The sequence below is a fragment of the Engraulis encrasicolus genome, unplaced genomic scaffold, assembly GCF_034702125.1.
Source record: "Engraulis encrasicolus isolate BLACKSEA-1 unplaced genomic scaffold, IST_EnEncr_1.0 scaffold_79_np1212, whole genome shotgun sequence".
Lineage (NCBI taxonomy): Eukaryota > Metazoa > Chordata > Actinopteri > Clupeiformes > Engraulidae > Engraulis > Engraulis encrasicolus.
This window is the reverse complement of record NW_026946137.1, coordinates 227501-241002: the sequence shown is the minus strand read 5'-3', so window position 1 is coordinate 241002 and position 13502 is coordinate 227501. Positions and strand designations below refer to the sequence as shown.

The 13502-nt window shown below is 40.6% G+C and overlaps 1 protein-coding gene and 1 long non-coding RNA gene across 2 annotated transcripts in view; both read left to right on the top strand.

The window, feature by feature from the left end:
* The first annotated feature begins 2594 nt into the window (after window positions 1-2594).
* Window positions 2595-13502, top strand: part of LOC134444869 (transmembrane protein 179B-like) — a 13692-nt gene continuing 2784 nt past the window's right edge. Inside the window, exons 1-2 of the mRNA XM_063194047.1 lie at window positions 2595-2973; window positions 12556-12749. Of these exons, the coding sequence (XP_063050117.1) occupies window positions 2887-2973; window positions 12556-12749 (281 nt within the window). The 5' untranslated portion in view covers window positions 2595-2886. The remainder of the gene's footprint in view (window positions 2974-12555; window positions 12750-13502) is intronic.
* LOC134444870 (uncharacterized) lies at window positions 9188-10887 on the top strand. The gene is made up of 5 exons (XR_010034131.1): window positions 9188-9535; window positions 10232-10321; window positions 10410-10491; window positions 10627-10716; window positions 10803-10887. It is a non-coding gene; the product is annotated as an uncharacterized LOC134444870 (long non-coding RNA).

The following is a 13502-nucleotide window of genomic DNA, read 5'->3' as shown; positions in this document are numbered from 1 at the left end:
TCCCGCTCCCTCTCTCCAGTGGCCAGCAAGAGAGGACAGAGGACAGGACAGGTTTAACAGCTAGAGGCCAGAGATATTCCTGTCCTCACAAGCCATGACAGATTAGCTCAACTGCATCTGACTATTTACAGTATGTCACAGCTCTGGTTTTATTTTGTTTCTATTACGATTCACAGTCACAGCACCCACTCGATTATAAAAAAGAGTGCAAATCTAGTGTCTATCTGCAATACTGTATGTCTTCACCCTCTCCATACATAATTATGTCCCTACAATAATGGTGGTAACATTTCATTTTTTAGTATGCCATTCCAAGATGACAACATCAGCAGGTAAGACAGAGGACATGCATGCTGTCTCAAAAAGTGAACTTAGTGTGCCACTCCAAATCCTATATACCTACAGTAGTTATATTCAGAGATATTTGCATTTTACTTGCACACATTTTATTTGCCTGTTTCATCACCTTTTCTCTCCTCTGCTGTTAACAATCACACTGGACCCCAATACAGCACATCCCTTCCTCATGATCGAAAGGGACTCACGTACAAGGAAAGTCTTCATGGACAATGATTGGTTTTTTTTTTAAATACCAATACAATTTTATTTTTTACTTAGTCATGGTATCACAAACATCACATGCTTCACAAACTGAGGAATAACATCAACCGTTTCTTTTTTTCCACATCATGACTTTGTTTTGCCCCCCCCCCCCTCCACCCCTTCCTCCCTCTGTACACATGTGCCCCCCACCCCACCCAGTCAGCCCAATGTCCCTTCATCCCCTCAATGCATAGTCCACCCCCCACCCCCCCCCCCCCCACCCGTCCCGTCGCAACCCACCCCACACACACACACACACACACACACACACACACACACACACACACACACACACACACTTCAAGGTTTCCCTTCAGATGCTCTGACCTGCCTCACTACTTGTCTTTGTGTTCACAATGCTTCGTATATACGTCCCCAAACTTCTTTGAACTGTTGCTTTTTATTATTTTCTTCGTAAATGTTACCCTCAATACTTAAATAATGTTTCAACAGGCGCTTCCATTCAAAAAGTGACGCATCTACAGGGTTCTTCCAATGTTTTAAAGACAATGATTGGTTTGAAAAGTTCATCAGCAGTTTGATGGTTGTGCATCCAGACAGAGCAGGGCTTCAGCTTGGGTCAGCTTTATTGGGAGGATGATGTCAGTTAGCCATAACCTGGTTCTCACGCAGATGGATGTTCACAAGCTCACGAAGTGTAACGAAGATGCACGAAACACTAAAAGGGTCTGCGAGAGAGCCAGGCTAAGGTAGCCAGACCGTGCCCTCCTAGTGACGCAACACCTTCAGTGTCGCTACTAGTCCGGTCAAGAGCAATGCAAGTACTTTCCGAGTTCCTGAAAATACGGGAACTCCTCCCACTTTTTTGGGAAGCAAAAAAACATTAGCAAACCAATGGAGGCCGTTTGGGAAATGATAATTGTTATGCTCTTGGTCAGACCATGTCGCGAAAAGATTTGAAAGTCGATGATAATCAAGCTAGACGTCAGGGGGATCTGTGATTGGAGGATAGTTGGGTGATGAAAGAGTCTGCACCTAAACGTGGCTTTGCCAAACTCAACACCTCAACAGGTTACTGGACCCTGCGTCTGCAACTAGGCCACTTCATGACAGTTCAGCTTATATGTATCGGTAAATAAGATGATGGAGTGTCACATTTCATTTCAAGCTGATTTCAGAAGGTTTATTGTCCTTGCAGAAAAAGCAGTTTTAGTGTCATTAACAGTATCCTGTAGTTTGCACAAATGTCTTCTGTGAACTAGCATCCCTCAAAAATGCCCTGATGAAAGCTGTAGTCTCTGGTTACTCCGTACAAGCACACACACACACACACACACACACACACACACACACACACACACACACACACACACACACACACACACACACACACACACACACACACACACACACACACACACAATTTCCTCTGGGATTAATAAATGCTTGTGTATAAATGTGTGTACTAGGTTTAATTTCCTACATATCAGTCAGCTGCGGAGTATGTGTACGAAGTCCCCATAATTAATTACTACTGATTATCTACTGCCACCTTTTGGCAGCTGAGGGTATCGTTGAGAATAAACTGAAGGAAGTGGAGGGTGAGAAGCATCCTACTGACTGTAGCCTGATCTGCAGCTTCCATTGACTTCACATATTATAAAACTAACAAATCATTTTAAAAGTACGGACCTTACAATAGTCATGTGAAACTTGGAATGTGTATCGTTCCCCACAAATAACCTGATATGTAGGATACCTGTTATGTTTGTAGGCCTAGCTACAAGTAGTTATCTTCCACACACCGCGCTCAGTCCCTGCACTGTTAAAATAAGAAATAAAAAAACAAGAAAGAACAAAAGTTGAGTGCCATCCATTCCCTACTACTAGCCTAGGCCCTATAGGACATTTGCCCGCGTTCGTGTCGTGGCTGACTGCAGCTTTTATATGCGCCGCCCAAACACAGACAGACACACGCACACAAAACCGAAACGAAACTAAGCCTACAACCATGTTAAGGAGCTGGGCAATGGAGTGTTGATGGATGCGAATCTCCGTCTGGGACGTTCGAACAGAAAACCTCTTCCCTGGGAGAGAGGGGTGTGCGTGCGTATCGAGACATGACGCAGAACTCCATCACCGGTTGACAACAGTTGGGGCAACGATTGGGACTAGTAGGAGAGGGTACACGAGGACAGAGATAAGTCTACAGTAAATAATCTAAAATACAGTTGGCTTTCAAGATTCTGAGTTTACTGTAGGCTAGATTTAACTCTGATAACCACAGAATGCTTGTTATGACATAGAGGCAGGACATTTGCCATGGCGCTGTGGATATTGGAATTCTTACTGCACGCCGTTTCTTTCATCTGCGGATTGGTCTCTGCTGCTTTGGTGGCGAGTGTCCAGGTAAGCAAGTATTTTCAGTGATTGGCTATACCTACGATATTCTATTGGACTTTCAAAGTCCGTGTAGATTTTGCCCCCCAGCTCACTGAGGTAACGCGGCATAGCAGAATAGTGTCGGAAACGAAACTTGTGATGGACAGTCAGAGCTCTTAATAAAGATTATATATGGCTCTGGGCACAGTATTGGTCAGAGGGGGCAGAGGTGATTAGTGCACATTAGTTTAATTGTTTCATGAACAAAATACAGTGTGGCTTTGAGGTGATGGCAGTGCTATCAACATCAGCCACGGAAAACAGGCGCGCACGTGCACACTCTATCAAAAGTTTCACATTATCAAATCGCTCATTGTATGTAGCGTGTGCATGAGCCTATTTCTTATAGCTTACGTGAAACTTGGGGAAGTGGGCCTATTAGACGAGGCATGTTTGTTCTAAGCGCAACATCCTTGCAACAACAATAGCGCCTCGCCTTCAAATCAGTGCGCAGCTCAAATCTGCAACGACTTCTGGTTACCCAGAAACGAAACCTAAGAATCGAAACTTACGGAGTGCAATACCTGCGCTGAATATACCAGGCTGGTGTTTGACAAGTATTATAGCCTATTGGGCTCAAGCAATGAAAAGAGACAGGGAAGTCCGAATACGCTCTAATAACATCGTAATATTGTGGTGCCATACGTCCCAAGAGATGCTGCTGTATAGGGGATATTTGTCGAATTTGTCTCTTGTTCACTCACTAATTTACGCATAGTTTGTAAACACATTTCAATTCTTTGATTTTGAACTCAATATTTCAAATAATGCGCGCGCACTCTCTCTCTCTCTCTCTCTCTCTCTCTCTCTCTCTCTCTCTCTCTCTCTCCGTCTCTCTCTCTCCTCTCTCTCTCTCTCTCTCTCTCTCTCTCTCTCTCTCTCTCTCTCTCTCTCACACACACACACGCGCACACGCACACAATCCGACAGGGGGTGGGAGACAACAAACACGCACACAAAACCTCCCTCCCTCCCTTCTTCTGGCTGCTATGTGTGTGTAGGTCAGCGGAGCAAACCCTGCCCACTGAGCCATTTCATGTGGCCCGCAGACAGAATGCAATTTCTTAAAATGGCTCCCTAAAACAGGGGGCTTGTGAACTTAATTAACCAAGTGCCCAGGCTACATCTAAATACTTTTCATTACAATGTGCAAATGACATAGCTGACAAGTTACGTCAGTGTACACCAGGGGTTCCAATGTGGTTCGCGCACCCCCTGAGCGAATATTTTGGTGTGCTGATGGCCGCGCAAGTATGGATTCACTGCTCATTCACTGTACATTATGCACAGTTGTTTTGGGGAGTCGTCTTTTCCAAAAGTCTTGGAATTAAACTACACTTCAGATGGACCCTTCCAGCATATAATGCACCATACTATTAAAAACTACTTAATGTTCATTAATGCTAGATACAAACTCACATATCCACCATTGCTCTATTCAGCTCGCGCACCCTCTTATGGCAGGCCGCGCACCCCAGTTTGGGAAACCTTGTAGGTGTAGGTGCGTAACCATGCTGTCCTGTATGTATGTGTGTGTGTGTGTGTGTGTGTGTGTGTGTGTGTGTGTGTGTGTGTGTGTGTGTGTGTGTGTGTGTGTGTGTGTGTGTGTGTGTGTGTGTGTAGGCGCGTAACCATGGTGTGTGTGTGTGTGTGTGTGTGTGTGTGTGTGTAGGCGCGTAACCATGGTGTGTGTGTGTGTGTGTGTGTGTGTGTGTGTAGGCGCGTAACCATGGTGTGTGTGTGTGTGTGTGTGTGTGTGTGTGTAGGTGTGTAACCATGGTGTTTGTGTGTAGGTGCGTAACCATGTTGTGTGTGTGTGTGTGTGTGTGTGTGTGTAGGTGCGTAACCATGGTGTGTGTGTTTGTGTGTAGGTGCGTAACCATGGTGTGTGTGTGTGTGTGTGTAGGCGCGTAACCATTAGGGGTGTGCAAAATAATCGTCAAATCGATGCATCGCGATACTTACTCTCACGATTCAATGCATCGATTCATGACAAGGTATCGTGATACTTATTTTCTCAATATACTGCATGGATTCATGACAATTGATTATTTGATAACAATAAAATTCGGTAACACTTCCAAATAAGGGGCCATAATTAACAGTAAAGTAGCTACAACCTAATACTTAAGTAAGTGTTAATAATCATTACTTAATGCCACATTAGACACATATTAATTGTTATTAATGCATTAGTAAGCAGTTACTTAACCATTAGATAACTATTACCTTGTGTTACAAGTTAATAGCATATTATTATTTAACTAATAGATAAGTAAGGGCACAGTTAATAGTTAAGTAGCTATCAGGTCATACTTAACTAAGGACCGGTGTTAATTTCGTCAACCAGGACGATGACGAAAATATTTCGTCAACGCCCCTTTTTCCCGTGACGATGACGAGACGATGACGCATAAAAATTGCTTCCAGAACATAAAAATATGACGAAAATAAAAATTTATTTTCGTTAAGGAGACTAAGACGAGACGAAATTTACAAGCCATGGACGAATGGACATTATTAAAAATGTTATTGTTTAAAATTCATTTGTCATTGTTATCGTTTCTCTAACTTCATAGAAGATTATGCGCTGTTGCCCTGTTTGTCTCTGCTGGCAATCCTGGCGCTGGTGCGGCTCAATCAGTAGTAGCCTAGTTCAGTTTAGACCCTAACATGTTTCCCAGAAAGAGAAAAAGAAAGAGTCGACGTTGAGGCAAGTGTTAATTTTGAAACATGTTCAACCCTTTTGTCCATAACGAAGACATGTGTGTTTGTGCAGTCATGATAATAGTGCTACCGTCACTCGCGCCAATCTTCCTCTGATGCTGTCATTTTAAAACTCCTCGAGCTTCCTCTATTCTCCTTTCCACTTACACGTACGCATACACCGACGTCCGTTGTCCGTTCTTTTGTAATGTTTGCTATATTGGTTGTTTAACCGTATGAATAGGCAGTTTGCAAGCAAATCATGAAGATCGGATTCATGCATTTATTTAGATCAGACACACCGGGAGACGTTTAAGAGATGCGCGCGCCACAGGGGAAAAGTTGTTTAAGTAGTCTAAACAGAGGCACGGCTACTGTAGTTTTGATAAGAATCAATGTGTGGGCGATCAGGGTTTAAAGTGCGGAGAATAGAAATTTGTTCCCATCGAGGGCAACGCTGAAAGACCCAAGGCAGCCGACATCCCTTCATGCGATGCGTAGGCTATAGCGTCTCCCAGACATCCCATGTTCTAAAAACGCATTGCTTAAACTTGGAGATGCTTATCGACCCTCGACATCCCGACAAACAAAACAGCATTAGTGTTCAACCATTGTTTGTCAATGTCCTTTCTGTCGTCCAGTCTGCATAGAACAACTGCCTACATTTCCCCCAGGACGTTTACAGGGCGTCCTACGAAGTGCGCGTTATCTATTTGAAGTATTCCAGGAATGACGCACGAGCCATTATCTTTCTCTGCCCCGCATTGCCAATCGAAATAACGCGAACTTGCATAGTCTAAAATCAGGAATATTTTATCTGACTCGCGGCCATCGGGGAGCCACTATCAAATATCAGAGAAACTTCTTGGACTTCATTGTGATGTCTGCTCCCACTGCCTGCAATCTGCAGGCTATGAGCAACCGTATCTCACTCATTTCGTGAAGTATAGGGCTCCTATGAGTCACGCGGTCAGGTGAAGAAGAGCTTGTAGCCTACGTGATCAAATTCAAAAGCAAATAATACGCAGCAGCTTCTAATGCACGAGAGAGAGAGAGAGAGAGAGAGAGAGAGAGAGAGAGAGAGAGAGAGAGAGAGAGAGAGAGAGCGCAACCTGCACCTGGAAGTGTGTGTGTGTCTAATGCTCCTTTGCTCTATGCTGTTGAAATTACTTTTACAGGGCTGATTTGGGTTTTGCTGGAAAATAAGCTAGTAACAATGTGAATATTTGCTGCACTAGGCTATCTAGTAATAATTTGTGTAATAATTTGACTAAAATGACGAAAATGTGAAATGATGACTAAAATGACTAAAATGACGAAAATTTGACTAAGACTAAAATTAATTTTCGTCATTTAGACGAAGACTACGACTAAATTTTGAAGGCAATGACTAAATTTGACTAAGACTAAAATTGATTTTCGTCATTGTGACTAAGACTAAGACTAAATTTAAAAAAGCTGACGAAATTAACACTGCTAAGGACCAAAATTAACACTTACTTAATACAAAAGCAACGCATAACTAATGGTTATATAATACATAAATATTGGGTTTTGGGACCCTTATATTAGAGTTGGCTGAGGATAACTAATGGTTAAGTAATAGATAGATATTGGTGTTTGGGACCCTTATATTAGAGTTGGCTGCGGATAACTAATGGTTAATTAATCGATAGATATTGGTGTTTGGGACCCTTATAATAGAGTTGGCTGAGCATACCTAATAGTTAAGTAATTAATCTACTGTGATATCTAGTTTTCACTCGTTCAAATCACTGTAATAGTGGCAACAGGAGCCATTATATAGCAAGGATTGGACGTACACTTCTCAATGATGGTGGGATGATGAGATGTAATTTTTTAATGTACCACTTATTAAATGTAATGGTAAAAACCCTACAAAAAATGCAGAACATTATGAAGAGTAACAGTTTTGAAGCGAAACTAAACCATTCCTTTGTGATAATTAGGTTAATGTTTGAGAATATTAGCTCCAAGAAGAGCAGTGCATGATGGGTACGGAATCTATAGACAACAATAATTCGGTATTATTTAATCATTAGATATGCCTTACTTTTGTATTAAGTAAGTGTTAATTAAGGTCCTTAGTTAAGTATGACCTAATAGCTACTTAACTATTAACTGTACCCGTGCTTATCTATTAGTTAAATAATTATATGCTATGAACTTGAGACACATGGTAATAGTTATCTAATAGTTAAGTAACTGCTTACTAATGTTTAACATGTGAATTAATAACAATTTATATGTGTCTAATGTGGCATTAAGTAGTGATTATTAACTGTTACTAAAGTATTAGGTTATAGCTAATTTGCTGTTAATTATGTTAATTATAATTATATATATATGGACCCTTACCATGTGTCTTAAGTTAATAGCATATAATTATTTAATTAATAGATAAGTAAGGGTACAGTTAATAGTTAAGTAGCTATTAGGTCATACTTAACTAAGGACCTTAATTAACACTTACTTAATACAAAAGTAAGGCATATCTAATGATTAAATAATACCGAATTATTGTTGTCTATAGATTGCGTACCCATCATGCACTGCTCTTCTTGGAGCTAATATTCTCAAACATTAACCTAATTATCACAAAGGAATGGTTTAGTTTCGCTTCAAAACTATTACTCTTCATAATGTTCTGCATTTATTGTAGGGTTTTTACCGTTAAAACTAATAAGTGGTACATGAAAAAATTACATCACATCACCCCACCATCATTGAGAAGTGTACGTCCAATCCTTGCTATATAATGGCTCCTGTTGCCACTATTACAGTGATTTGAACGAGTGAAAACTAGATATCACAGTAGATTAATTACTTGACTATTAGGTATGCTCAGCCAACTCTATTATAAGGGTCCCAAACACCAATATCTATCGATTAATTAACCATTAGTTATCCGCAGCCAACTCTAATATAAGGGTCCCAAATATCAATATCTATCTATTAATTAACCATTAGTTATCCTCAGCCAACTCTAATATAAGGGTCCCAAAACCCAATATGTATGTATTAATTAACCATTAGTTATGCCTTGCTATTGTATTAAGTAAGTGTTAATTTTGGTCCTTAGTTAACCCTTAGAACTCAATTGACGCGCCACCGCGTCAAAACGTGACTCACGCCACTCTGACACAATTTGTAAACAACAGCACCATAATTGAAAGTCCAGCCCGTGTTTTTTGAAAACTAGACATCTCAACCATCATTTTGATACCTCATATGTGTGGGTATGTGCTGTAAAACTAACAGTGACATTGTTTTAAAAAACGTTTTTGATCATTTTTTTTTTTTACCTTGACCAGAATGCTGTTGAAATGACGCGACGGCGAAATCGCGGCAAAACACTGCTCGGTTATGATCATAATTCTCCGTCAAAACAACAGAAAACGCCCAGAAGGAGATACAATAAATTTAGTAACTATGTTTTTCACTAGTTTTAGAAATCTCTGATCTCTAAAATACAGGGATAATACATTCACATAGTCCAGGAAGTGGACAACCGACCGGATGTTGTTTTGTGATCAGTGATGCGTTTCCAGGGACACAGTAAACTTTGAGGAAGAAGTAGTGTCATGTTTAGTGTTCACGGTTTACATTGCTGAAGGAAAATTACAAGTCTAAACGGAGAAGAGTCGTCATTTCAATGTGTTTCACGGACGTATTGGTATGTGGATGTGGACAATGTCGGACGACATCAAAGTTGATATGAGAAGTTGGAGTGAATACGAGAAGAGCATGCGAGCTGCCTGCTTCCTACTCCTGCTGCTGCCGCTGCTGCTGTTGCATTCAAGTAAGTTTGGCTGCTAAAATGTTTTGATATTTGCTGAACAGACATGCAATTGCCTGCATAGTCCCCTCTTATTTGAAAAATGAATCCCTGTCGCTTGCAAGATGTACAATCTCATGCACGTCGTGCATAGCTAATTGGGAGAGGTGGACGCCAGATGTAAACAAACAGAGAGGGGTGTGTGTCAGTGACACAGTCACGTTGAGTAAGTTTTGCAGATGTAGGCAAATAGATGTGAGATTGGCATATTACTAACAGTGTTGGACTAAATGTAAATTAGTTTTTTTCTTGAGGTCTTTGTGGTGGGTCATGTTGGTTGTTATCTTTGGATGAGGTTAGCCTGAGTTACTGACTTCTGAAATGTTGGAATGACTTGTCCTAGGCTTTCTTACAGTAGGCTACTGACCTCATCAACAAATCATGGCGTTGTGAATCTGTTGATGTATTTATTTGCACTCATGTAGTAATGCACTGTCATGAAAGCTAAATTGTGACATAACTTTTTTCCTCTGTCAGTTGGCTATGACATATTTATTGACCAGATAAGTGGAAGTGCCTGCTTATGCAGACCCAGTGTATACATGCTGGCATTGTTTCATGTGTTTATGCTATGGCAAGTTTGACACAGTATTTGCTATAGTGATATTTATTTTTTTGTGACATTTAATCTCATCTAAATCTCATTATGTTTTTGAACAGTGTTGGGTAGCCAGCCACCCATGCACGATGACAATGCCAGCAGCGGGCACCCATGGGGATGGACCCAGGAGTGGAGGATGACCCAGTATGGTGAGTTGTGTAGCTAATGTCACACACACATATAGATAATTGTTTTAGGTGTATGGGAAATAACTAAATGTTTGTTTACATTGTACAGATGAAAGTTCAGCCCACTCACTGACACCAGTGACACAGTATTGACCAGATCTCCTGGAAGTGCCTCCTGACGCAGACCCAGTGTAAGTATGCATGCTGGTATTGTTTTGTTTATTTAGGCTATGCAGGGTTTGACACAGTATTTGCTTTTAGTGATATGTAATAAATATTTTGTCTGATATTTAATCTCATCTAAATCTCATTATGTTTTTGAACAGTGTTGGGTAGCCAGCCACCCATGCACGTTGACACAGCCAGCACTGAGCACCCAGGGGGATGGACCCAGGAGTGGAGGACGGCCCAATAGGGTGAGTTGCTGAGCTTATGTCACACACATATAGATAATTGTTTTAGGTGTATGGGAAATAACTAAATGTTTGTTTAAATTGTACAGATGAAAATTCATCCCACTCACTGTTGACACCAATGAGGGAACAAGAGAGGCTAGGCAACCCCATCTTTTGACAACGATCACCACCAGTCTATTTTTAAAAATGTTATTATTATATATCTGTTATATAACAATGTATTTGTGTATGGATTATATGGGACATTTAAATGTTTTTTTTAACAAATGCTTATTTATCCTTTCTATCTGTAAATAAACTTGAACATATAAGTTTACTGAGTGAATGACAACCAAACTGCATGAATTACATAATCACAAAATTCCATTATTCCAAAAGCGCCTATGAGTGTATGGCTACTTTATGACAGCATTTAGATATTTGTGAAGATTATATTGTACATTTTAATGGGATTATGTCCAAAGAAGTGCTTATTAATCTTTTAGTTTCTAAATAACCCCAAACATTTGTATTAGACTGTGTAACAACCCCTTCTACCACATGAATGGCCTGTCTCAAATTCAAAAACGCCTATAATATATAACTGCTATATGATAATATATGTTTTTTTTTATAAGATTATATTGGTCATTTCAATTGAATGTGATAAAATATATGGTTTTTGATCATTTTAATGTGAAAGTTGGCCTGAATTTGTGTGTTAGGGTGTATCATAGCCCACTATTCTCATGAGTTACACATCAAACACAATAAAATCGCCTATATTGTAATGCACTATAATGGCAATATTTTTTTGGTGCCTTGGTGTAGATAATGAAATTTGATTTCATTTGTTACAGAACATATGTGTTTACAATCTTAGCCAACAAAAAGGCTTTAATCTGTATGTTTGGTATTGTACATACTCATCTATCATTAAAAAAACTAATCGGATTTTTTACTATGTCATGTTTATATAGTAGGTTTAAATAAGATGAGATGTATTCCATCATATTGCCTAGATTCTGCTGAGTAAAATGATATAAAACAATTGATAGTACACCTCCCTGAAGCCCTCATACATGTATCCAAAGCCTGATACGTAAAAATGCACAAAAAACGCTCTGAGTTCTAAGGGTTAAGTATGACTTGATAGCTACTTAACTATTAACTGTGCCCTTACTTATCTATTAGTTAAATAATAATATGCTATTAACTTGTAACACAAGGTAATAGTTATCTAATAGTTAAGTAACTGCTTACTAATGTTCAACATATGCATTAATAACAATTAATATGTGTCTAATGTGGCATTAAATAATGATTATTAACCCTTACTTAAGTATTAGGTTGTAGCTACTTTACTGTTAATTATGGCCCCTTATTTGGAAGTGTTACCTAATATTCGATTTGCCACGGGTTATTTTGTTCAGTAGAGAATAGGTAATACTTCTGTTGTGATGTAAGCTCTCTCCCAGATGATTTAATGCTTAAATAGAATGAACTGACTTAAGAAAGCTACACTGCAACTGACAAATAAGCTGTATTTTACACNTTTACTGAAGTAAATATCGCAATACATCACAGTAGTACATGAATCGCAATGCATCGTGATAGAATCGCATCGTGGCATGTGTATCGTGATGCGCATCGAATCGTGAACCCTTTGCCAATACCCACCCCTAGTAACCATGGTGTGTGTGTGTGTGTGTAGGCGCGTAACCATGGTGTGTGTGTGTGTGTGTGTGTGTGTGTGTGTGTGTGTGTGTGTGTGTGTGTGTGTGTAGGTGCGTAACCATGCTGTATGTGTGTGTGTGTGTGTGTGTGTGTGTGTGTGTGTGTGTGTGTGTGTGTGTGTAGGCGCGTAACCATGGTGTGTGTCTGCTGTACGGGTCCCTGCACTACAACTCCTCTGTGGCCGTCATCAGTGTCAACTCCTCCAGTGACCCCTCTCTCTGCTGCTTCGTCACCGCCATCCCAGCTGCCACCTGCGTCTTCAGCTTCTTTCACATGCTCATAGGGGTCTGCTCATGCTGTATACGTCATGACGTGAGGTGAGGAGAGAGAGAGAGAGAGAGAGAGAAAGAGAGAGAGAGAAAGAGAGAGAGAGAGAGAGAGAGAGAGAGACAGAGACAGAGAGAGAGAGAGAGAGAGAGAGAGAGAGAAAGAGAAAGAGAGATTTGTACATGTGCATGTGTGTGACGTGAGGTGAGGAGTAGTGTGTGTGTGTGCGTGCGAGCGTGTCGGCCACTTTGAGTTTGAATGCTGCTGCTATGATGATTTGGGAGTGTGGTCTACTTACATAATGTTGCCAAAACTGTGCTAGTTGGCATCCGTTATGCCATGTTCAGACCAGGAGCGAACTACGCTGCCTGGTAGCAGTGGTAGCAGAAGAAGTTTCGCCTTGAAGGTAAGGTATTTGCTCTGGACGCGACATTGACATGTTTGACTTAGCTAATCATATAACGGCTCTGGCTTGCCAGCCAGGGGTATTCAGAGTTTTGAACATTCCAATTGGTTTTCACCGAACCACGTCATAGTTCTTTACCATTAGATAAGCTTGACTTCAATCGTTAAAATTTGCTTTGGTTGCTCAGGAAGCTTCGCCCCTGGCTAATTTGCTCTGGTAGCCCTGGTCGCGCACCCTCCATAGAGAAATAATGACTTCCGTCGCTCCGTTCGCGTTGGTCGCTCCTGGTCTGAACAAGGCATTACACTAGCAAAGTCCGGAGTTAGTGAAAATTACTTCAACTTCACCTTGAGCCTCATATAGATGGGGGTATTGACTGACCTATCAGATCATACCT